Genomic DNA, 25,295 nt, shown 5'->3' with positions numbered 1-25,295 from the left:
AATCAAGATGCAAGGTTTTCTTGAAAGCGAGGCTTCTTTACTTTAAAATTATTTAGTTTATTTAGTTGGTCCTTAAGTCTATTTTGCAGTTTGGAAGTTAGTTTTATATCATTGCAAATGGAAAATAAAATTAGAATAACTAACATTAATTTTAGAGTAAAAAGATTAGCTGTGCTGCTACTTAAAATGAATCCCCGTAACTATTAGGGCCTTCGATGTCTATACGACCCTCCTATAATTGTTGTTGTACTACAGGAGTGACCTATGGTCGCTGGGTATCACTGCCATCGAGATGGCAGAGGCCCAGCCCCCGCTCTGTGACATGCACCCCATGCGCGCACTCTTTCTCATTCCAAGGAACCCACCCCCGAGGCTTAAGTCCAGGTAAAACTAATATGAAAACTAGGAAGGTTTTTTTTGTCTGTTGCTTAATATTTGTATAACTTCTGAACCGATTGGGTTCTCCATTTAAGGGGTACCTAAGCTTCTCATTGTTATCCGGATGTTTTTTTTGCTATTTTCATCATGGTTTTATATGAAATAAACTTTGAAATGTAAATCAATTTTTAAAGCATTATCATCAAATGCTTTGTTGAGTTCACAGGACAAAACAAAATAACACTAAAGAAAAGCATCAAATGTTGTAAATTGCAAAAGTACATTAATTAAACTGTTTACAAGTTACTACCAACCCTCTTCTAAATATACATTTTTTATCACAATAATTTACTTTCGTATCAAAGCTTTTAAACAACAGTTTGAACTCGTCAAAACATTCGATGAGATTGCACTAAACAATGCTTAACATTTCAAAGTTTTTTTCATATAAAACCATGGTGAAACCTCACTTTTTAGTCGATAAAGCAAATATTAAACAAAAACCTAGTACTATATTTACAAAAAAAAATACTATGGGTCAATGCTGGAAGATGCTTAGAATCACTTGCTCTTGTTCGTGGATAGTCCTCTTTAATTTCAGATTTAAGTCTTGGTATGTTTTTAAGCTATTTTTTCTGCCCTTTTCTGCTCCCAAATGCAGCAATGCTAGAAGCGCAACCTCGAGTGTTATATAATGTTCTAATATACGTAACATATTTTTTATCTAGAAATACACATAAATTGAAATGTACATTAATTAAACTGCTTAATATCCATATGAAAATCAATATTAATAACGTTTTTGTTTACAGGAAGTGGAGTTCCAAGTTTAAGAACTTTATCGAGACTGTGTTAGTAAAGGATTATCATCAAAGACCTTATACGGATCAACTACTTAAACATCCATTTGTTAGAGATCAACCCACAGAAAGACAGGTTAGAATTGCACTTTTATACCTTTATGAGGGTTTTGTTTAGTTGTACTTATCGTGTATTGGGCGTCTTTAATATAAAAAAAACTAATTCTGATTAATTAATTTTTTTAGATAGAAAGACAGGTTATATGACACTTTTGAACTCTTGGGGATTTGCTATTTTGTAATTATTGCATATTTGACGTCTTTGATATAAAAATCAAACAAACGCTTATTTGCATAGCTATATTAAAGGATAAGACAATGGACAATAAATTGATGATTATTGTTGTTAGCTAAGGAAAGTTACCTACCAATTAAGATTAAATAACCGTCCTTTTGAAGAATGTCATATTTAACTGACACCTATGTATGTATGTTGCAGGTTCGAATCCAGTTGAAGGACCATCTGGACCGAATGAAGAAGCACAAGGCCCAGAAGGAGAGAGAGGAGGCGGAGTTCCAATATTCAAACTCGGACGACGACGGGGTGCCGGAACCGGATGAAAGGGCCGGACAGCCGTCTTCTATTCTACAGGTATACATTGATACATAAGTCCAAAGACATAAATCTGAAAATATAATGACCATTAAAGGAGTTATGTGAAGTTAAAAAAAAAGAGAACTAAATCGGATCAGTAGTTATTGAGTTTTTAAGCTCCAGACAAAAAAAACTTATTACTTATGTAATAGAATATGTTTTATGCATGTATAAGTCTCTTGTTTACCCCCCATTCCTCCCCTGTTTTGTTTAATCAGTCAAGGAGTCATATTCTCTAAAGTAAACAGTAATCTGTCTACAAATTAACCATTCCAGTATGGCTAACAATCCGATTAAATTTTACCTGATTAAAACCGGTTTTTAGTATACTGAAAAATCTTTTTTTGATCTTATTATGAACAGCTTTCCCAAAAGGATTTAATATTTTTTTTTATCTGAATATTCTTGAAAAATTGTCTAAAACCATGCAAAAAATAACTTATGTTTTCTTTGTTGACAACAACTATAGCATAACCTATATTAAGGCGCCAAGTGATAACACACTGAGAAAGAACTTCCAGATCATACAGGACAGCTCCAAGGCTGCGGCTAATGCGGCCATTAACAGAAACTCACCAGCAAATAAGGTAGAAATTACATACATATCTATCTTAAGTCTATCCAAATTATAAGCATTGATATTAGGCAGTCATATTATCTATCTTTCATAACATTTATTCTATTCTATCTCTTGTCAGATTTTTATCCTCTAAATTATGTTATTATCTTAATTGTAATAAGCAATTTGATGATTTATAATTTTTGGAAATTATTGAAACTTTTCTTCCACCACTCACATCCTGAAATTATTCCCAGGAGAAGGAGAGGCGTAGCAGTAGACGAGAAGAGATTCCAGACCCAGGGCCCCCCGCCCGACCCCCCATCCCCAACAGACTACCCGACCCCATCTCAGGGGGTGGTATGGGCACCCCTCCTGGTCCCCCGCCACAACGACCTCTGCCCCCACCCCCGACAGGGGCGGTGGCGGATAATTTGAGGCGCGACGCGGCGGGTAGCAAACCAAATACTCCCCCATCAAGGTAAACTTACAAAAATTTAGACACGAATTCTCATTTTTTCCTTTGATTAAAATACTATTTTTTTAGTAGGTATTTTTATGGTTCTAAGAGTACTTTAGGGACATAGGAAAGGATAATTTTAGTTATGGAATGAGACAAAATATTGGGAGGTGGGTTATTTTTTGTGGCGATTTCTTTTGTTTGGGTGCAGGTTCCTCCACGGAACCTATAAGGAGCATCACTGTAGTGGATGGAGAACCATATAGGTTTAGTTGTTAGCGCAAGATCTTTCAAAGCAGCACATATATAGATAGACTTTTATGTGACATTTTTGCTTTTTAGGGATCAGAACCGGAACTCGCGGCTAATCTCTACGCCGGGCAGCAACAACGGGCTGGCGCCTGGCAAACAGGCCACCGATCAGCTGGACGAGCTGGCCAAGCAGTTGCAGGATCTTGTCCCGTCTCCGGGTCCCGCCAGGGCTGGCGACAAATCCAGGAATCAACAGCAACGGGTTTCTTCAGGTAATTAAGCTTTTTTTGTGCTTTTCCTCAAAGTTACTAACGAGCACTGATGCCTCCCTTAGGGGAATTGCTGCCTTTTTCTCTCAATATTTCATGCCAAAGATAAAAGTCGATTGGTGCACTTATTGCTGTTGTTATTATTACAAAGAGAGGGGTAGGTTTCTGGTAGAATCCGTAAAGGTGTGTGTTTTAAGGCTTAAAAATAGTAGTAGAACGATAATATTCACTAAATATGTGTATTTCTTATTGAAAAGAACTAAAGAAAGATTTTTTCTTTAAAGTTAACATAAATTTTTATCGTTCTTCTACTGTTTTTAACTTATAACACATAACCTTTACGGATTCTATCAGAAACCTATACCCCTCTCTTAGTTGGGACTGAGAAATATTTTTTACATAATCAAACAGAACATTTAAATGCTCATATAATGTTATGAATTGGAGATAAAGACCATACAATTAAAAAGCTTTTATGAACTGTATCTGATTTTTTAGATTGGGTATATGTAGGGAGGGGGAGACATTAGACTGAAAATTCCACTGGTACCCAAAGTTTTATAACAACATTTATCATAGTTGATGATATACATCACTTATCAATATCCACATGAATTCTATATCCATTATTCTAACTATCATAAACCTTTGCAGGTCTGCAGCAGCCGCAGGTGCCGGTGTCGCCGGATCCGGCCGACCTTGTGGTCGACTCCGACTCTTCCGACGAGGACGGGCCCGTCCTCAAGGACGGCACCATCAACGCCTCCGAACGGAATCCGAAGCCGCTACGCGAATTTCTACCGCACCGCACCTCGGTCGTTCCGGCGGCCTCTTCGGCTTCCAACAGCGGCAATGGACCGTCGGCCGCCGATCATAGGATCAGCATGCCGCCGCACAAAGGTCCTTCACGGCCACTACCCCCGACGCCGGATGATGATGACACTTCACGCTCACAACAACAACAGGAATGATACTTTTCTCGAAATAGATTTATTATTATAGATTGCTAATCAGACAAAAAAAATCGTCCCGCTTAAAAAGAAATGAAACTCTCCTACATTCATAATGGCTTACCTTATACCTAATCAATAATGTGTTCAGATTGTTCCTTCGCCGTGAACTTAATAAAACCCTAAATGTTTACCATACACAATAATTCGCCTTTAAAAATGGGGAGGGCGGGTGTGACACTTTTTGAAAATAAAACTAAAAGTCAAAGGAACTCAACTAAAAACTGGTAAATTTGTGTATCATCATTAGGGATATACATCAATTTTATTTATCAATCATTGCATTATCCCTTAAGATCATTGAAATAAGTATGATTCTCTCGTCTAGATGGGTGGTGTGCGTAGCAACATGCCCGACCTCCTACCGCAGACGCCGCAAAACGCCGCTGCAGCCGCTGGCCAGGTTGGAATGATGGGGAGCAGGGGTATTCACGATTCCGGGTCTCACCTCCCCCCAGGGGGGCCCCTTGGTGGTGGCGGGGGCTTGGGCTCCCCACACCCAAGTCAACAAGAGCTTGCGGTAAGCTGGCTCTCAACCAATGCATGGATGCAGGGATTGGCAATTGATGAGAAAAATTGTAAAAACTCAAGAGAATGGATTTATTATTACGTGGATCTTGCACCAGATTATCATGTACTATAATAAGTGAAAGTTTTAGCTTGCTAAAAAAACTATCCACCCCCTGTACCCCAACATCCCCTTTCTTCTGTTATAACGAACTGACCAATAAGCAATACCATGTAAGCAACCTAAATTGACAATTTTTCCCCTGTAATAATATCCACGTATATTCTAGATCCATTAACATCAAGCAAAATTGACATAAAAACTACTTAATTCTATGATATTTTGCCAACTCCTGTATCCATGCTAAATGCGTGGTGTTTTTACATTACAACTATTATGATATTATTGATTTGCAACACTAACCTAATGTTTGTTTTTTCTGTTTTGTATTAACACTACGTTTACTCCAAGTGTTCCTACATTTGCGCCTATAATCAAGAACTGAGAACAAAAAAATAACTGCAGTAATCTTATTGAGAAATAAAGGTTTTGATTACAGGCACCTTTGAAGGAACACTACACTTATTCTGAACTTTGATGATTATTGATGATCTAAATATTATTGATATAAGTTAATAGAGAAGTTTTTAAAACGTTGGATACTAGGGTTGGCAATCCGGAATTCGCCAAATTTTTGCGCCAATTTTGGAATCCGGATCCGGAATCCGTTTTTAATAGCGGATTCCGGATTCTTAATTAGTATGCTAAAATTAGCGTCTTGAGTTTTTTCTTTCAACTCTCGAATTTTGAAGGCAAAGATTATCGTCATTATATATAAAATCTTTTAAAATCTGGTTCGATTCTCGGAAATGAATTATAGAGAACACCAAGAACATTGATTTTTAGGACATATGTAGCACTTTATTTTTAAATTGTTTTTAAAAAGCCTTTTAAAATACTGCTAGAATCCGGAATCTGCCAAAAATAAGAATCCGGAATCGCCACTTTTTTTGACGGATTCTTTAAGAATCCGAATCCGGCCTAGAAATTCGACGGATTGCCATCACTATTGGATACAAATGACCACATTCACTGATTGACCAACATGATAATAAAATTTCAGAATAAACAATCCCAAGTATATTTTTGCTTAGATATCTGAATATTTTTGCTTATTTTCTTTCATTTTTATTAAGTTTGGTATTAGGATATATAAAGTCTCTTTTAACTCTATACCTATTATTATTTGCACCTTGCTTGCCTGCCTGAAATACACACAAAAATTAAGCTTGTTGCTTTCCTAATGTTGTACAATATAGAACTTTGCAAAAACGGCGGGGAAACTACAATTTTCCTGCTGTAATTTTTTTTACATAAATCAGGAGCAGCAGCAGTCACGCCGCCGTTTTTTATAGTTTCACATGAAACTACATATTATTACCACCTTTGTGGATAATTTTAAAAATCAGATTTTCATACACTTTTTCTTTTGTTATAGAGCCGAGAGAAGAGCTTCCTATCCTTTGGTTTCGGGGCGGGTGGTACCCCCGGCGGTCCCGGGGGGGTTAACCCCGCGGCGGTCATGGGAACGGCTACTCCGCCCCAGGACGCGCCAGCCCGGCGGGAGTCGCATATTAATGTGAATGTTGCGCCCCAGGCCAACGAGTTTGGAACTGATACACCAGAAATTAGGTAGGAATAATAATATCCTCCTTTTTTGAAAGTAACAGGATCTGTGTCTGTCTGTCTGTACTAAAAGATATTATCAATCGATGAACCGATATGGTTCTTTTTTTACAGTATAGCTTTTACAGTATAGGTCCTGGAAAGGTATATAGCTAAATAAAATTTTGTTTAATGTTCACTTATATCTTTATCAAGGAGTTCAAAAGGGGAGAGGGAGTTCAACCTCCCCCAATTTGTTAAAAATATATTTAATCAGGGAGGGAGGTGACATTAAGCTATCAATTACACTAGTCCCCAAAGTTCTATAATAACGTTTTCTTTCTAGTAGGTTTAATAACTTAAGGGACTTTTTATTGGACTTGGATTGGTTGGTTCATTAAGTTGATCGTCCCGCAATTGTTTCAATTACTATTTGCAATTTTATATATCATCATATATATACTCAATATTTAACTTTTAAGATTTTTAAAAATATTACATGAAAATGTATGGGTACTTCTTGTGTAGGAAATACAAGAAAAGATTTAATTCTGAGATCTTATGCGCGGCACTATGGGGTGTCAACCTGCTTATTGGAACTGAAAATGGACTCATGCTGCTCGACAGATCAGGACAAGGTAATGGATCTATTATTAATTGGATTTTACACCAGATTTTCATGTTCTCTAATAAAGTGAAACTTGTACCCCCTTTACCCCATCCCCCTACCCTCCTACTAGATGAACAAATTAATCAATAAATGACGGGATATGCAAATTAAACTGACGACAATTTTTATTTTTTTTCCTTCTGGCATAATACCTATCCACTTATATTCTACATCCATTGGCAATGTAAACATGTAATTAACAAGGATAGCAACATACATAAAGGCAAAGTCCTAAAATCCATCGGAAAAACAAACGAACATGAACACTTATAGAATGTTAATACAAAGCTAGAAATGTCTAAATATACATATTTGACAATGAGCAAAAGTAATAACGCTAAAATAATCGATTCATTCTTACTTGGATTGTACAACAGATTTTCATGTAATAAAACCTTAATTGACGACAACTATTCCCCCGTCATAATATCCACGTATCTATTATATCCACATTATTCACAAGAGGCAAAAGTTATTACGATAAAATTTATTTTTTTTTCAGGTAAAGTATACCAGCTGATATCTCGGCGTAGGTTCCAGCAGATGGAGGTACTGGAGGGACAAAATATCCTGGTCACAATTTCTGGCAAGAAGAACAGGGTCAGAGTTTACTACCTGTCCTGGCTCAAATCCAAAATTTTAAGGTAAAAAGTTTGGCCTGGAAATTACACTTTCCCACTTTTACACTTAATAGTATTTGTGATTTACTAAAGGGGCAATTTTAATTATAATTATTGGGTTTTTACATCAAATAATTATCACCATGCCAAGTTTCAAAACACTAGGACAATCTTTGCTCATATTGTATTATATCAGAAAGCATTAAAACTATCTAACAATAATTTTTTTTCAACAAGAACGGACAACAACATAGAGCGCAGGGCCGGATGGATCAATGTCGGGGACCTGGCCAGCGCCGTGCACTTCAAGATTGTTAAGTACGAGAGGATAAAGTTCCTTGTGATAGCCTTGCGGGAGTCCATAGAGATCTACGCCTGGGCACCCAAACCATATCACAAGTTTATGGCTTTTAAAACATTCTCAGGTGAAAACATTTTAATTTTATCAAACTCTTCATCCTTTATTTATACAAAATATCAAACATTGAATTGTATGCTAAATCTAAGTGCAATACTATTGAAGCAGAAGTAAAATATAAAAGACTAAGGTGGATAGGACATGTGCTCAGAATGGAACAAATAGGTTTCAAAAAAAGTGCTTAAGATGGAACCCTAAAACTGGTAAACGTAGACAGGGACGACCAAAAACGACATGGAGGAACAGCACTGAAAAGGACCTAATTAAATTAAAATTAACATGGGGAGAAGCTGAAGCACTTGCCAAAGAAAGGAATTCATGGAGGAACAAGGTGTCCGCATTCTCTGGACTTCATAGTCAAATAGAGAGACGCGCCTGATGATGATGATTTTTTCTATACACTTAACAATAAAAGTAGAGAGGGAAGAGCCATTGGATTGTAAAATATAATATTTATCAAAGTTTTATTGTCAAGGTCTCTCATTTATTAACTTATATGTCCTTAAATTTAATTTTGTTTTCATTGGACAATGTACAGTACAAACTAGTTGTGTTGAAACTTTTCCACCAGTATATTAAATTCACACCATGAAAAAAAACAGGGGTGTATATTTCAGGGGTGTATATTCTGCACAAGATTTATTTTTTTTCCCCTGCTACAAATTTTTTTATTTTTTTCCCCCCTAGTTTTTTCTCACCAAGTAGGGGGGAAAATGGAAAAATATTTAAAGAACTCTATATTTTATTTATTTTATCCCTCCTACCACACATTTTTTTTAGTTTTTTTTTACCAAGGGGGGGGGGATGGAAAAAATGTTTTCAGTTTTCTTAATTTTTACATTTTTTTTCCCTCCAACCACTTATTTTTATTCCCCCCCCCCCCCCCTGAGAAGGGGATCCCATGTATAATATACACCCCTGGTATATTTTCAAATTTGAACCTGTTGAGGAGGGGGGGGGAATATGTGGTTGGGGGGGGAAAAATGTAAAAATTGAGAGAACTGAAAGCATTTTTTTCTATTTTTTCCACCTTTTTGGAGAAAAATAAACTAAAAGAATATGTGGGAGGGGGGATAATATGAATAAAATAAAGAGTTTTGAAAATATTTATCCATTTTATTTCCTTCCTTGCTGGAAAAAACTAGGAGGGGAAACAAAATTTGCAGCAGGGGAAAAAAATTAATATTGTGCAGAATATACACCCCAGAAAATAAATATTTGTCACAGTTGTTAGGGATGTACATCAATTTATAGTTCTTTTACATGAAGGGAAAGTTTTCATTCAATTTATTTTAATAATAATATAAATATAAAATATACATGTTATTATTTTGTAGACTTGCAATACAAGCCGCTGTTGGTTGACCTCACCGTGGAGGAGGGAACCAGGCTGAAGGTGCTGTACGGGTCCTGCTCAGGTTTCCACGCCGTGGACCTGGACTCTGCCAGCGTCTATGATATACATATACCTAAACATCCTCAGGCATGGTGGACACATTATTAAGTGGCTTTGCCCCTAGCATATATAGGCTCTACATTCACATGGGTGTTATGGGATAGAAAAATAGCCTCACTTTTATTTTACCACTTTATTTGGATGTCCTAAAAGTAAATCGTGAAGAGTTTTGCCTCTTTATATGTCAAGAAATTCTCCCTTATCTCACTATAGTAGGCTTCTTTAGTTAAGGAAGACAAAAACAGAAGATTTTAGAGAGTTTAAAAGTAATAGAACAATTCCATAAATAATAAATTAAAACTAATACATAATGTGCCTATTACCCCTTCAGGGCCCCATAACCCCCCACACGATAGTTACCCTACCCAACTCAAATGGAATGCAACTCCTCCTTTGTTATGACAATGAGGGAGTGTACGTCAATACATATGGCAAGGTAAGAAAATTGCGAAATAAAGGGGGGGGGGCGAAAGGGACACTTTTTGAAACTAAAACTAAAAGTCAACAAAGGAACTCAACTAAAAAAAGAGTTACAGGTCTGAGGTTTTGCATGGCAGTTGCTTTATAGGGGTACAATATGGAACTGTGAAGAAACGGCGGCGCAACCGCCGAAAACCGCCGAAATTTTTTTGCCTTTTCTCGGCGGTTGCGCCGCCGTTTCTTCACAGTTCCATATTGTACCCCTATAAAGCAACTGCCATGCAAAATGTCAGACCTGTAACTCTCTTTTTTTAGTTGAATTCGTTTGACTTTTAGTTTCAAAAAGTGTCACTTTCGCCCCCCCCCCCCCCCCTTTACAACATGTTGAGCGGCAATTTGTAATATCTTCGCATAAGGATAGAAAAGTAGTTTAATGTCTTAACATGTCTAAAATTATGATCCTCTAAGTTCTTGATTGTCTTAAATGATACTTGATTTTTCATTATGGCTTATAACTAGTTTTTCTAGCGGATATGAATCGGATTCGGAGCAATGATATTGGAAATAAAGCATTCTTTCTTCATTAAACACTTTCTTAAAGTCGAAAATACATAAATTAGATTTAATAAATGTAGGAGTATAGAATATAATCCAGACAATTACCTGTTCCAAATGGTGGAAACTTTTTTTTGTCTGCTAGCAAATTGTTTTCTGTTTTGGACTCTGTTTTGTTTATGTTCATATTAGCTGATTTCAAAGACCCAACACAAAATCGGGACAGGAGCCTTGCCCTGTAGGCAGAGTTACATATAGCTTATGCCCTCAATTCTCTTACTTCAATATTGTTCAGGTCTCCAAGAACATAGTATTGCAATGGGGCGAGTTGCCTACCAGCGTGGCATACATTGGCACGGGACAAATCATGGGGTGGGGCAACAAGGCCATTGAGATCAGATCTGTCGAGTCGGGACATCTGGATGGTGTCTTCATGCATAAGAAGGTAAGGATTGCAGGGAGGGAGGGGACATTGGGTTTTTCTTTTTCTTTGGATCAACAAACTTGGGGACTTCATATCAAAATTTTTATTGTATGGTTCATTAAGTTGAGTGTCCAAAGTTACAACTATTAATAATCATCTACAAAAGGGATAACTTTGTATATAATCATTTGGGATTTACATCAATTTATCTGTCATCATCTTATCTCTTTAGAACCCTCTAAGGATTTACCCCTCGTATTTCCCATTAAGTTTACCCTCTACCAAAGAAAAAATTTCACAAGAAAAGCTCATTTGAAAAGAACTATGTTAACAGCAGACTGAAAATCTCAGAGAGGGAGAGAAAAATCCTTTGAATATACTTGACCACAATGTTTATAAACAAGTTATGCCATTTGTTGCCTCAAGATCTTAAGAGCCTAGTTTGTTTTATGTTTGGTGTGTACTAAATATCAGTGTCGAAACTTATCCACCTTTAATATTAATGTATAATTTTGCTCATCATTCTAAAGGAAGTAACTGCTTATTTTATGTATAGTAATTTAAAAAGGTATTAGTAAATAACAAGTTTGAAAGTAATTTCGCTTCTTTTAGATATATTTGACCTTATGTTAATATTGATATTTATTTCAGTCGCAAAAGTTAAAGTTCCTGTGTGAGCGGAACGACAAAGTGTTCTTTTCCTCCGCCAAGGGTGGTTCCTCTTGCCAAATTTACTTCATGACCCTCAACAAGCCCGGCATGGCCAACTGGTAGAACACAATAGCAGACAAAACAAACACTTAAAAGAAAACGCGCCAAAAATTATTCACAACTTATAGCGCGGCATTTTTGTACATATGCGCGACACGACACGCGTAGTCAGAAAACAAACAAAAAATCTGCGAAGCGAATTTTCTTAATTTTGAACGCGGCATAATAATATTTCTGCGCATATGTGCCGGGAAAAGTATGCCAAGTATTACTTATGACAAAAGCATGTATTTTTTATGTAAAATGTGTTTAATGTTTTCTGTTTTATTCAAATCTACCAAAATACCAACAATTTTGAAGAAGTCATGAATTTAAAACTAAAAATGGTGATAATTTGAGGTATTTTTATGTGACTAAATTTTACAGGTACACTTTTTAGATCTTTAAAATATTAGGATCTTTTTTATATTTTACTCATTTTTTGTATTTTAGTTAGGTTTAGGTTAAACTATTGGTCTAAAAAGTGAGCTACATTTTAGTCAGTATTTTTTACATTGTAGTTTCAACATATTTAATGTAATATGTATGATATAAAAATGAGCGTTTCGTGTATTTAAATAAGAACTGAAAGGTCATAACGTTTTTGCTTTTTAAAGGTTCTTATTGTAATTTTTCTTGTCTTTTTTACCAGTGCAGTACTTCAGTTCATTTTATTTAGTGATTTATTTACTTGCTTTTTTTATATTACTCAAAAATTTTATACCGGTATTTCATTTTAAAATAATTTTTTGGATTTCGTGCAGTTTATGGTAAAATGTTCCTGGATTATTTCCCCTTAACAAAAAATAAGATCTTTAAAGGATGTTAGCAGACAAACGGCTGAACGTATATAATATGGTCGCACATCATTATAACCTGTAAAAGAAGGCCAAAAATAATCGATAATGTCTAAAACTTACTTTTCTCGCAGCACACATAAATGCGCGAAAAAGACTTACTTTATGCGTGTTTACTTTTGCTAAAACTTAGTTATTTCAGATTATTAATATACCGCTTATAACGGTGTATGTTCAGCCGTCTGGTAGTTGGCAATATTTAAAGTACATAGTATTTTTGGGGGAGGTTAATCGATCCCAGCTAATTTTTACCGTAAAATGCACCAGATCCAATTTATTTACATTCTAGGCTAGGCTATTTTTTCAATTTTATAATTTTTAACTTTTAAGGGCTTTTGAAATTTAAGCATTTAGGCCTATTTAATTTAAATTTAGCTTAATATATAAAATTGCTTAGTTTTATTTTCAACTTGGCTGTACCATAAATTAAAGCATTTTCTATGAAAGAAAAATGGATATTTATATTCTCTGAAAGTTTCAGGGAAGTAAAAAATAACAGTCAAATAACCTTTTTTATATATTTAAAAAATGTGATTTTTACCAATTTCTAACTAATATAAACTTATTGTCATTAAAAACTTTCTTATTCCCCCACTCTTGTCATTAAGAAAAGTCATGAAATTGTAAGATCTGATTTTTTGTTATTATAATTATAGGTTTTTGTATATTATACCTATAGGATCTTTTTTACTTTTTTTACCCTTTATATTTTAACCAGATCAGAAGTATAGGAAAAAATATAAATTAGGTTTAAGAATCTTATAAAATTACTATTTTATATGATAAATTAAAGAATTAAGAAATACTTTTTATTAAAAGAAATAAATTCAAGTTTGTGTAATTTTGGATTTTAATAGTTTTAAGGGAGATGTCTTATTTAGTGGGACACCCCTTAAACAAAACTTAAAATCCAATTTTATGCCAACCTCCAAATTAAAATGACAAAACATTGTGATGATATCTCTATAATTGTAAAGTTTTCATGGGGAATCTTCCCTGAAAATTATAATAATATATGTTGAATGTTGATCCAATCCTACTTGAGACCGTGTTCTAATATTAATTTCATATTTATTCACAACAACTTTTAACTCATTAACATTACAAAACAAATAATACAATTTAGTTTATACCCAGGTTAATTTGTTATCAGATTCGCAGGCTTAGAAACTTAATAACTGCCATTTTATGTTATTTATGCATATAAGGCAGGGTGGTAGTTGACTGTAAAATACACTAGTACCCAAAGTTTTAATACTTCGCAAGCCTAAAAACTTTGGGTACTATTACCGAGGTCAAAAACTTTGGGTGCTTTACTCAAATTCGATTGGTTCACATCTTTAGGTAGTGTCCAAATGATTCAACCAATAATTTTAATCTACAGAAGGGATAATCTTATTCATTATCAGTTGGGATGTATTATTAATTTATCATCCATTGTCTTATCCCTTAAGCATTGCCTGTGTATTTGATAATACATTAACTTTGGGTTTTTGTAAAATAAAAAAGTCAACCACCAAATAATTATGTCAATTTTTATGTTATCTTTTTATTATATTTATGTATTTAATTGAATAAAAAAAATCTATGTAATATTGAAATTAGGAAATTTAAGTTGAAAAAAAAAGAATTTAGTACTAAATGTACATTTATGCCTTTTATATGTTTGTTTATTTAGATACCTAATTGTTATATTTTTGTTTATATTGTGCAATCTTAAGTTTTTATTATGTAACATAATTTTCCATTGGGTTAGCGTACACAACTGCAAAAGAAAACGTTTTAGCAATTGATAAGTCTTAGAGAGAGGGGGGGACAATGGATTTGTGTATTAACTAGTTCCCAATGTTTTATAATAAAGTTCCTATTCGTTGGCATAACAACTTTGGGGACTTTAAGTGAATTTTGATTGGTTGACTCATAATAAGTTTCAACCGCTAATTTTGATATACGAAAGGGCAATTTTATGTTTCATCATTAGGTGTAAATCAATTTATCGGCCTTTGTTTTATCCCTTTGGATCTCTGCGTTAATAAGGGTATTTATGACACTTGTAAATCTAACGTTAATAAGTACCTTCTCTCATTGGCTAAGATTCTAATATTTTTTTGTGGTTTTTTTTAACGTAACCCATTTTTTCTAGGCAACCAAAATATTATCTTTACCTTGAGATGAATAGAAAACAATAGAAGTTGATTGCTTAAACAGGATACAATATATAATAACAGGCCAAAATATAAAGCATAATAAAATACTCTATAAATCAAAAAATTAAGAATCACGATAATCAATTCCAAATTCTTTTATTACACTAGGAAAAAATAAAAAAGGCATAATTAATAATTTTTATCATGTTTGATATTTTTATATAAGTTAGCGTAATTGTGTAATATCTATCTATCTTATCATATAATTTGTATTGTGTTTATAAAGGATTTAAAAAAATATAAACCCTTGAATGACTATTAACTTAAATTGTTCATTTCTTTCTGCTCTAAAAGGATTGGTTTGTAAAAAAATATTATGAGACTTAGCTAACTTAGTTTGAAGTTCTTTTAAAAGGATAGTTTCACTAAATGCATATCAGAGTTATTTTTAGAGAGGAAGTGAACTATAGATTATACTGGTACTTTTTATAATCTCGTTTTCTCACTTGCATAATAACTTTAGATACTTTAACTAAGTTTTGATTGGTTGGTTCAGACTAGCAGTGTTCATACTTTTTTACTTATGATTATTATCTTCAGAAGGGGCAATTTTGGATGTAATTGTACAAGATGTTAGCGTCTATTGTCTAATCTCTTAAGATCCATGGTTTATTTTATTTTATAAAAATACAAATAAAGAAAACGTGCATTTAATGATTTTATATTTTAATAGGTCAGCAAAAGGATTTTTGGCATAAATTACAATAGGTTAAGCAAGTTAAAACTGCATGGTAACGATTTTAACAACAAAAAATCACATATTTCGTTAAACTATCCTTTTAATAGTGGTCAAGTGTCATAATCTTTTCAATAGAAGATCCTCTTTTATTGATATTTCTATTGAATGACTCTCTTTTTATGTACTATTATTTCAGATAATTTTAAGAATTTTGTATCTTGTTTTTCAGATTATTTGTTTATACCTAAACATTCATATGAAGAGATAAAAATGTTAGTACAATGGTTGAAGTTGACCACAGGAAAAGATTTGTCGTTTTAATTATTGTTACAGGAGATCGGTTTGAAATGTATATTCTTCCAAGGAGGGAGGGGACATTAGGCTTTTTTATTACACTGGATCCCAAAGTAAAGGAATTCGTTTGCCTAACAATTTTAAGGACTTGTTGAATTTTGGTTTGTTGGTTCATTTAGTTGAGTGTCCAAACGTTTCAATCACTTATTTTACTGCACAGAAGAGGCAATTTTGTGTATCATCATTGGGGATGTACATCAATTTATCAGCCATTGTCTTATTTCTTTAGATCCCTGGTTTACATCAGCATTAAAAGGAGATGGGTATTGAGGTATTATCCCTTATATTGTTTGAATTTTTCTCATGAACCTAGCCTAATTGAGGCAGCATCAAATTAAAAAGAAATTAGGTTTTCCTCTTTATGCATATGACCCTCTCCTACAATATTTTGAAATAAATAATATAAAAAGATTTGGGTGGGGTATATTGAGTAGTGTAGAACCGCTGGAATTAAACGTTAAGAAACTAATACCCCTTATTTTCAATAAAAAAAAATAACAAGGTATTTCTGTGATCGCTTTAAATCAGTTAAGATGGATCACGAATAATTTACATTAGCGCTTGTCTGTTTTGTTAATGGCATAGATAAGATTAAGCCTTTAAACTAGTTGATAATTGTCAACCTATTAAGTTAGGTAGGTAAGAAGCTTAAATGTAACAAAATCTACTTGCAGAGGACCTGCGTTCCAACCTGTTCAACATGGCAATTTCTGGAGAGGCTACAGATGTTAAAATTGTTTGCCAGGTACTGTATTATCATACATAAGTCATCAATCTAATTTTCACTTATTGAACAATGTCCCCATCATAGACGTTAAGAAGGGGGGTGTATTAATATCCCCTTTGAAGGGTCTATCCCCCCCCCCCCCCCAAAAAAAAAGCCACACATCCCATATTTTTTTTTTTTTGGTGGGGGTATGAGGAAAAACATTTGCGCACGTCAATTAAGAGGAATGTCAAAATTTTCGGGTGCGCTTCCCGTGGCAAAACCCTGTGCACACCACTGGTCACCAACCACCCCCCCCCTTATTATAACTGATAAAATTTTTGTTCCAATTTTGTACATTTTATCTAAATTGCTATTTTATATATTTTTATTAGGTACTTATTTTATATTGAATTAATTTCTAATATTTATCTCTACTAGGATGACCATGTCTGGTTGTACAGAGTTTAAAACTTTCCATGAACCTATAAAAATCTTCATTGGAAAGGAGAAACATATGGGTTCAGCGGTTAGCGAGATCTGTCGGTACACACAGACAGACACACATCCTGTTACTTATTATAAAGTCTATCTTTCCTAGGATGGACATGTCTGGTTGCACAGACCTGTGCTGGACCTGTACCTGTCTGAAGTTACTAGTTGGATACCTGCGCATCATAAAGGGTACCTAGCTTATTTTATTTTAAAATGGCTTATTTTACTAGTAATGGCATTGGCAATCCTTCAAATTTTTGGACCGGATTCGGATTCTAACTAGAATCCGTCAAAAAAATGGCGGATTCTCGCGGATTCCGGATTCTTGTTTTTGGCGGATTCGGATTCCGGATTCTAGAAACATTTTTAAAGGCTTTTTAAAAAAGTTTAAGTGCTACTTAAGTGTCCTAAAAATTAATGTTCTTGGTGTTCTTTATAATTCTCTTCCGAGAATCGAACCAGATTTTAAAAGATATTATATAATTACTAGCGGCTACGCCCCTAGAGGCCTCTAGGGGCACTTGAGGAGGAGAGAGTCGAATTTAATAATTCAATTTCTTATTTTAGATTTTAAAAGAAAAAGTAAAAAAAATTTACGTTTATTGTTTGTTTTTCGTTGAACTCTCTTTCTAAAATTGAGAAATTTTAAAAAAATTAATTTCTCTAGGGAGGTTGGTGGTACCCTCCCCCAAAATAGTTATAAACCTTCCCGGGACTTATAAGAAGCTACCCTGTTAAGGAGAACCCGATCGGTTCAGCGGTTAGCGAGATCCTTCGGTACAGACACACACACAGATACACAGACATCCTGTTACTTTAGTATAAGGATGATAATCTTTACCTTCATAAAGGGGGAGTTGAAAGAAAAAACTCAAGACGCTAATTTTAGAACACCTATTAAGAATCCGAATTTGCTATTAAAAAACAGATTTCGGATTCCAAAATTGGCCAAAAATTGGGCGGATTCGGATTGCCAACCCTATATATATTTTACATAAGCGGTTACGCCCCTAGAGGCCTTTAGCAGCACTTAAAACGTTTTCTTTAAAAATTTAAGTTGAGAAATTGTTTGTTTAAGTTAAGATAATGTGTGATAACCACATATACAGTATGACCCTCGAAAAAGTATTTTTAGCATCCGGAACCCTTTATTTCTCAATGAATTATTAAAAAATGCATATGTCCTTGTTCTCCATAGTATTCCACGTAAGTAGATATAAAAATATTTTTTTTACCTCCATTAGCACCAGAGATTTTTAGAGCTAAAGTTTTGAAAAAGTGACTGAGTAAAAGATTTTTTTTGTTTCTCTTATTATTTGGATGGTTATATTATGTTTTTCTGGCAACTGAATAATGATACACAAAAAAAACAAGTTAACTAAATATTTCTTTTTTATTCCACCAAAAAATATAAATTTTTAATGGCAAAAAATACTACTGAATGAATTGATTATTTGCAAATTTTAGGTTATTTATTAACCCTTATTTATAGAAAAGGATTAATTATGACAGTTGCTCCGCCTACTTTTCTGACATCTCAATTATTTAATTGGGGGTAAATTGAGCTTTTTAGACTAAAAAATCATTATGTTTTATTTTTATTTTCTTTATAACTTTTTTGTTTTTAAAGTTAGGATTGTGAAACAAAAACAATTTTCCTGCTATATTCATAGAGATTTATTTGGTTTTTTAATCTTAAACAATTTTGCCTAAGAAGTAAGTTTTTCAAAATATCATTAAACTAAAAAGACTCAAAAAATATGTGTAAAAAAATGCTTTTTACTCAAAAACTAAATTTTTTATTTCATTTTTGTATAAAGTTTCTGCTAATAACAAAAATAAAAGGATTTCTAGCTTAATTTTGCTAAAAAAGTCGTTTCATGTTAAAAGTTACTTTTTCCTCAGTCACTTTTTCAAAACTTTAGCACTAAAAATCTCCGGTGTTAATGGAGGTAAAAAAAATATTTTTATATCTACTTACGTGGAATACTATGGAGAACAAGGACATATGCATTTTTTAATAATTTATTGAGAAATAAGGGCTGCAGATGCTTAAAAATACTTTTTCGAGGGTCATACTGTAGATATTTTATAAAAAATATTTCAAAAAGGAATTACCTACCTAAGGAAACTTTTGTATATTTTTCTTTTAATTAATGGCAATTTAAAATAAAATATAATGCCGTTTCGGTTTATAAATCATTTTAATATTAGGGCAATAGATTTATTACACTAGATAGCCAATCAGACACTATAATTCGTCCTACTTCAAAACAATTTCTGTATTTGAAGATTTTATTTAGTCACTAATAATTAAAATCCAAAGCTTTATACTAGGAAATTCGACTGTTTATGGATAAGATTTTTAAAAAAATATTCTAATTACTAATGTCGCTTAGATTGTTTCTACTCTCTTTCTATAGGATCAATGAAGGAATTGTTCATCTAGAAGTTCTATATTTATTATATTTTTATTTTATAGGTTCGACATAGTGATACATTTGCTGGGGAAAAGTGTGAACGAAACAGTGATAGCGGTCAGACAAGTTTACCTAGGTATCTATTTTTTTTACAATATCCTGTTCAAATTCTGTTCAAAACGTATCTAGATGATTGTTGTATGTGAATGTGTATTGCGTATGGTTGAATGTGTCCTAAGTAACAGGATGTCTGTTTGTGTTTAGCTTAAGATCACTCTACCCACTGGACCGATATTGTTTTCCTACATTGTGAAGCGTCTTATAGGTTCTATAGCTTCCCAGAAGACCAATCAACCCTGGAAAAAATGCTTCATCTTCCTTTAAGTGCCCCTAGAGTTTATTAAGGAGGTAAAGAACAATATAGGGTTTAAAGTTCCTAATCCTATTTAAGTCTACATTCCAAACTATTATTGAATTTTATATTAATACTTAATAACAATACCTCCCTATGTATAAAACAAGAAGGTCTTTTGATGTATGCAAAATAACTTTTACCTGAAATTAAAATTTGTAGGTACGCACATACAAAATTAGTTTAGAAATGTATTAAAAATGAATTATTTTATTTAGATGATAATTGTAATGAATTAAGAAAATTGTTTGGCCTCTCTGAATCATCAAAAATAAAAAGACAACAGGTATTAAAAATTCTAATGTAATTTTGTAGTAATTCTATTTTTTTAATCTACCTAACATTATTACTCGCAGGGTTGGCAATCCGAATCCAGAATCCAAAATCCGCCCAATTTTGGGCCAATTTTAAATCCGAAATCCGTTTTTTTTTATACCTAGAGGATTCGTATTCTTAATTGTTAGGCTAAAATTAGTCTTGAGTTTTTTCTTTCAACCCTCCCCCCTTCTCTCCCGTCCCCAACTACACCACCAAGTGGAGAGATCAGAAAATATGAAAAAACGCAGCTTTAGAGTCTTCCCAGTACCCAGTATAATTTAATCCCTTAATTTATTTTTTTTTAAAAGCCTTTTAAAATATTGCTAGAATCCGGAATCCGTCAAAAAAAATAAGAATCCGAAATCTGCGGAGAATCCGTTTAATTGTGAACGGATTCTTGTAAGAATCCGCATCCGGTCCAAAAAATAGACGGATTGCCAACCCTAGAATGTTAAATGATGTATTAGATAAAGTTTCCTAAATATTTGGTTTGTAATTCCATCTCACCATAAAGATTAAAATTATTTATAAAAGCTAATTTGAGAAGATACATAAATTTATTTTAAAATTGGTGTGGCTTGTATTATAAGAACTTTTTGTTCACTCTACTTTGGCTCCTAAAAGCTTAGACGTCCCTAACCATTGCTTTTGTATTTTTCAGTTCAAAGAGCAAGTTGAAGAAGAAAGTGACCAAGATGATGAGAATTATCATGATAATGAACATCTGATGCAAGATGATGATCCAGGTATACATAATATATAATATGTCACTAGTGTAGAAGAAAAAAATGGCCAGGATGAGAAGAATTATCATGATTATGATCATCTGATTGCCAACATCTCTGTTTAATATAGAAACCTTGGATATACCTGTACAAACAAGTGTACAACACGTACATATAAATGCCACGCTTTGTTTAGAATTTTCATAATTGTCGCCTTCATACAATAGAACACTTTATATACATATATTTCAGAGGATGAACCTCTATTGCCCCCAGCCCTTGTGAAGATGGAAACCTCGGATATACCTGAACAGAAACCACTGGACCCTGGGGACCCGATACCTACCCGCTTTCTCCTGTGCCCGGCTTGTGATCAGGTGGTTAGATATTTATCTATCCACCATGGCTTTGTAAACGATTATTGCACGCTGGATTAGAACCGATTCTCAACCATACCGAAAAATCATGAATAGAATCGAATTACAGACGATTTTCCACGAATATTAAATTATAACCATAAAATTAATATCAGCTTTGTTATCCCGCGGGCAATTGCCTCTCAGGGCTAATATTTTGTCGTTTTCTTATATTTTTTCATTTTAATATCCGCAGAAATCTGTCTATAATACGATAAATAACTATTCTTAACTATGTCTATCTATCTTCTCACCTCTTCATCTATCTTCCTTGAAAGTTTAAAAGACGGTTTCTTTAAAAAGCCTTGTCGAGCAATAATTCTCACTCCCAAATAAGGTGTATGTGTGTATAATTTTTTTGTTTGTTTATTTCTTTGGTTAAGGATAGGTTATAGTAAGAAGTGGATAGCCCCGCAGTGTTAGGGCCCTTGCAGTTGTTAGGAATATTAAAAAAGTAACTACCAACTCTTATTTATATAATGGGGTTTCAGTGCTCTATATCAACTTTGAGTAAAAGCACCAGATTTTCTTTCAACAATCTATAAATGTAATAGTCACAGTTTATTATCTAAGTGATTATTCTGAAACAATTATCAATTAACACATACAAATTATTACTTAGAAATAACTTACATAAAGAAATAAGTACTATCATGATAGCCAAAGGATCCAATTAAGTACAAGGTTAGGACAATGGACTCTGAAAATACTCTTTCACCCAAAATTTTAAGTTTTAAATTCTGCATTTAGTAGCTAATATGTTAGAGGGAGGGGAGGGGGAGTAGTAAGTTGTATACTGAATGCTCATTGAAAAAGGGTACCATTACCACAGAAATTATCACTCTATATCAATTAGCAGACGAGAAAATAACTTTTCCCCCATTGCAGGACGGACAAAGTAAAGTTTGTACTAACATTTTATGAAGTTTCTGAAGAACAAACAAAAATCCTTATTTTAATTTTTAAGTAAAAGAATAGGGGGGGGGGTGGGGGTGGGGGCAGTTGTTAATTATCCGTATGTTTTCGGGGTGGGAACCCTGTGCCGAGTTTCAATTGTTTCTTTAAATATCAGCCATTAGCGTCGGAAATATTAACACAGCCAAAAAGAGCGGAAAGCAATCTAGTATCAAAAAAAAAGGTCCCCCCACTGGAACTAGGTAGTTGTCTGAGTTATACATCTATACTTATACATTTGTTGATTAATTCATTTTGGGATTTGATTTATTCAATTTTCATCTAATTGGATAATTATTTCCCATTAAGAAAAATACTGTTTCTTAATAGTTTATTAGTAGCGAAGCTACTCTATAATTTTCTCTGCTGTTATTAAAGATAACCCAACAAATAAATTACTTGGTCTGTTGGTGTTACCTAAGTAATTTTTAAAAAAGACATAAATAGTATTTTTATATATAAAAGATTTGTGATTTTCAATTATTTATCAAATTCTCTTTTCTCTTCCTTCTTTTATGAACCCTGAACATCTTCTCCATAACTGTCTTTTTTGTGCTTCACTACTTATGGATGTTATTGTACTTTTTTCTACCACTTATTTCCCTATGACATTTTTTGTGCGTTTTCTCGCCAAAGTAGTAAATTTGGACAATTGTAATTTTTTGGTAGAGTTGGGACATGTTTTATTATTAAAATCCAAAAAATCACAAGTGACCAGAGCAATTAAAAGGTCAACTTTATTAGAAACTAATAAGTTTGTCGTCGTTTCTTCACAGCAGTCCTTTATTGTACCATATTACAACAACTTCCATACCAAATTTTAGAGTTCTATTCCTATTTTAAAGTCTTAAAGCACACACCTTTTCGGATTATTGCGAAAGCTACCACTATCTTTTTCATATTTCAGGGATTTACAAGTACAGCATGTTTACAGTATCATGAGATCAAAGTGCATAACAGTACAACGCTCACTGAAAATCATAGGTGAGCCCATTTTAATCTTGTTTTAAACATTAGATGATTTAAATAGTTTTTCTATCTTATTATTGACAAATTTCCGCGAATAGTAAAATTTAAAAAATAAAAGATTAATTCCAGTTTGGATTGTCCCTAGACGCTGAAGGCCTTGGCACAATACATTATTTTTCAGTTACAATTTTTTGGACTTTGGTGAATTTTGAATTTTTAAAAATTAAGTTAAGGGTCCAAACGTTTTGACATCTACAAAAGGGTTAATTATACTATTCGCTTGCAAAAATGTGTTTAGGTGTAACCTGCATTCCAAGCTGAGCTTTAATAACTTCCAAGATTTAAAGGTACCCAATATTTTACAGTGAATCTTTTCTATAATTAAAGTCAATCCATGCTCATATTACGTACGTTCTTCTCTAATGGATAGCCCTTATCGTTAATTTAGGAATGTTATAATTATCTTATCAATTTCAAACTTGCCCTTTTGACAACTATTTTTTTTGTATGATAAAATTGTCCTATTCATACGACTTTCCAAATATTGATTCCTAGGACAATAAGGTACAATATTTTAAAGTTTGGAACTCCTAGTATGAATTATCCCTGGTATGAGTCAACTAATAAGCATTGAATAGAAGCCTTCAACATTTCTACTAAGTCAACGAATGTAAGAATATGTGTTAAAAAAATTGGAGACCAGTAAGATTTCTAGTCAAGTGTCCCATCTCTCCCTGGGTTAAATGGGAGAGATTGTCAAAAACAAATATATAGTGCACAAAAGCTACAATAAATAAGTCATTTTCTAGATATATAATATATTGTGGCGTATCTACTATAAAATTACATATACCTTATCTAAAGTTATACAACCATGTTATATTATTCTTTGGCTCAAAAACTTTTATGAATTTGGATTTGTTTTCTCAAAGCTTTTCAACCAAGGGGGGGGGGGGGGTTGACACATTTGCGTAAACGGTGATTATAGGCTTTATCGTTGGACTGAGAGGATAGGTTATTAAGGATAAAATAATTCTTACATGATGAATTTTCTCAAGTTTTTAGATTTTTTGGATAGGCCTCCAGATGTTGTCTGGACAGGTAAACTTAACAAAATATGCATCTTTTTGAATGTTATTTTAATTACATATTAGAAGAAAAAAGATGCATATTAAAGGGGGGGGGGGGGGGCGAAAGTGACACTTTTTGAAACCAAAACTAAAAGTCAAAGGAACTCAACTAAAAAAAGAGTTACAGGTCTGACATTTTGCATGGCAGTTGCTTTATAGGGGTACAATATGGAAATGTGAAGAAACGGCGGCGCAACCGCCGAAAACCGCCGAGAAAAGGCAACAAAAATTACGGCGGGAAACGGCGGTTTTCGGCGGTTGCGCCGCCGTTTCTTCACAGTTCCATATTGTACCCCTATAAAGCAACTGCCATGCAAAATCTCAGACCTGTAACCCTTTTTTTAGTTGAGTTCCTTTGTTGACTCTTAGTTTTGGTTTCAATAAGTGTCACTTTCGCCCCACCCCCCCCCCCCCCCTTTTTATGAGGCCTATCCAAAAAATCTTAGAACTTGGGAAAATTTATCATTAAGAATGATTTTATCCCTAATAACCATCCTCTCATTCCAAAGATAAAGCCTATAATCACCGTTTACGCAAATGTGTCAAAACTTCTCCCCCTCTCCCCCCCCCCCTTTATTTTAATCTACAGTAGCCAAAATTTTGTTTAACAATCCATTGTATTATTTATGCCTAAGATCCAAGATAACACAACACTTTTTTACTATACATACACTCTTTACGCAGTATCTGTTTGTGCTATTAAATCTCATATTGTCATGGTTTAAACATTATATTTTTGCATTTTATATTTTATCTATATTAACTGTATAACAGTATAGAATTG

General features: G+C 33.5%; 2 protein-coding genes across 25 annotated transcripts in view; both read left to right on the top strand.

The window, feature by feature from the left end:
• msn (serine/threonine-protein kinase msn) overlaps positions 1 to 15,195 on the top strand; it is a 70,353-nt gene extending 55,158 nt beyond the window's left edge. For 2 of the 24 annotated variants that reach the window (XR_013881644.1, XR_013881623.1), the window contains exons 12-29: positions 258 to 384; positions 1,191 to 1,314; positions 1,678 to 1,830; positions 2,319 to 2,420; positions 2,650 to 2,873; positions 3,195 to 3,376; positions 4,028 to 4,338; positions 4,712 to 4,903; positions 6,390 to 6,583; positions 7,085 to 7,194; positions 7,729 to 7,870; positions 8,084 to 8,271; positions 9,602 to 9,747; positions 10,052 to 10,156; positions 10,991 to 11,140; positions 11,771 to 12,595; positions 13,520 to 13,863; positions 14,236 to 15,195. Coding sequence is in view for 1 of the 24 variants with exons in the window: in XM_080168828.1 (XP_080024954.1) it covers positions 258 to 384; positions 1,191 to 1,314; positions 1,678 to 1,830; positions 2,319 to 2,420; positions 2,650 to 2,873; positions 3,195 to 3,376; positions 4,028 to 4,338; positions 4,712 to 4,903; positions 6,390 to 6,583; positions 7,085 to 7,194; positions 7,729 to 7,870; positions 8,084 to 8,271; positions 9,602 to 9,747; positions 10,052 to 10,156; positions 10,991 to 11,140; positions 11,771 to 11,893 (2,573 nt within the window). In the remaining 23 variants the exon portion in view is untranslated. The other 22 variants (XR_013881642.1, XR_013881634.1, XR_013881635.1 and 19 more) reach the window with 22 other exon arrangements.
• Positions 15,196 to 15,844: 649 nt separating this feature from the next.
• The window catches only part of LOC145325862 (uncharacterized), a 36,291-nt gene continuing 26,840 nt past the window's right edge, over positions 15,845 to 25,295 (top strand). Inside the window, exons 1-9 of the mRNA XM_080168830.1 lie at positions 15,845 to 15,913; positions 16,641 to 16,711; positions 17,274 to 17,356; positions 19,650 to 19,723; positions 20,218 to 20,285; positions 20,979 to 21,063; positions 21,295 to 21,419; positions 23,320 to 23,396; positions 23,680 to 23,728. Of these exons, the coding sequence (XP_080024956.1) occupies positions 15,883 to 15,913; positions 16,641 to 16,711; positions 17,274 to 17,356; positions 19,650 to 19,723; positions 20,218 to 20,285; positions 20,979 to 21,063; positions 21,295 to 21,419; positions 23,320 to 23,396; positions 23,680 to 23,728 (663 nt within the window). The 5' untranslated portion in view covers positions 15,845 to 15,882. The remainder of the gene's footprint in view (positions 15,914 to 16,640; positions 16,712 to 17,273; positions 17,357 to 19,649; positions 19,724 to 20,217; positions 20,286 to 20,978; positions 21,064 to 21,294; positions 21,420 to 23,319; positions 23,397 to 23,679; positions 23,729 to 25,295) is intronic.

The sequence above is a fragment of the Acartia tonsa genome, chromosome 8, assembly GCF_053477335.1.
Source record: "Acartia tonsa isolate MP-2025a chromosome 8, ASM5347733v1, whole genome shotgun sequence".
In the NCBI taxonomy this organism is placed as follows: Eukaryota; Metazoa; Arthropoda; class Copepoda; order Calanoida; family Acartiidae; genus Acartia; species Acartia tonsa.
The sequence above is the reverse complement of the archived record's forward strand: the minus strand, read 5'-3'. Positions and strand labels throughout refer to the sequence as shown.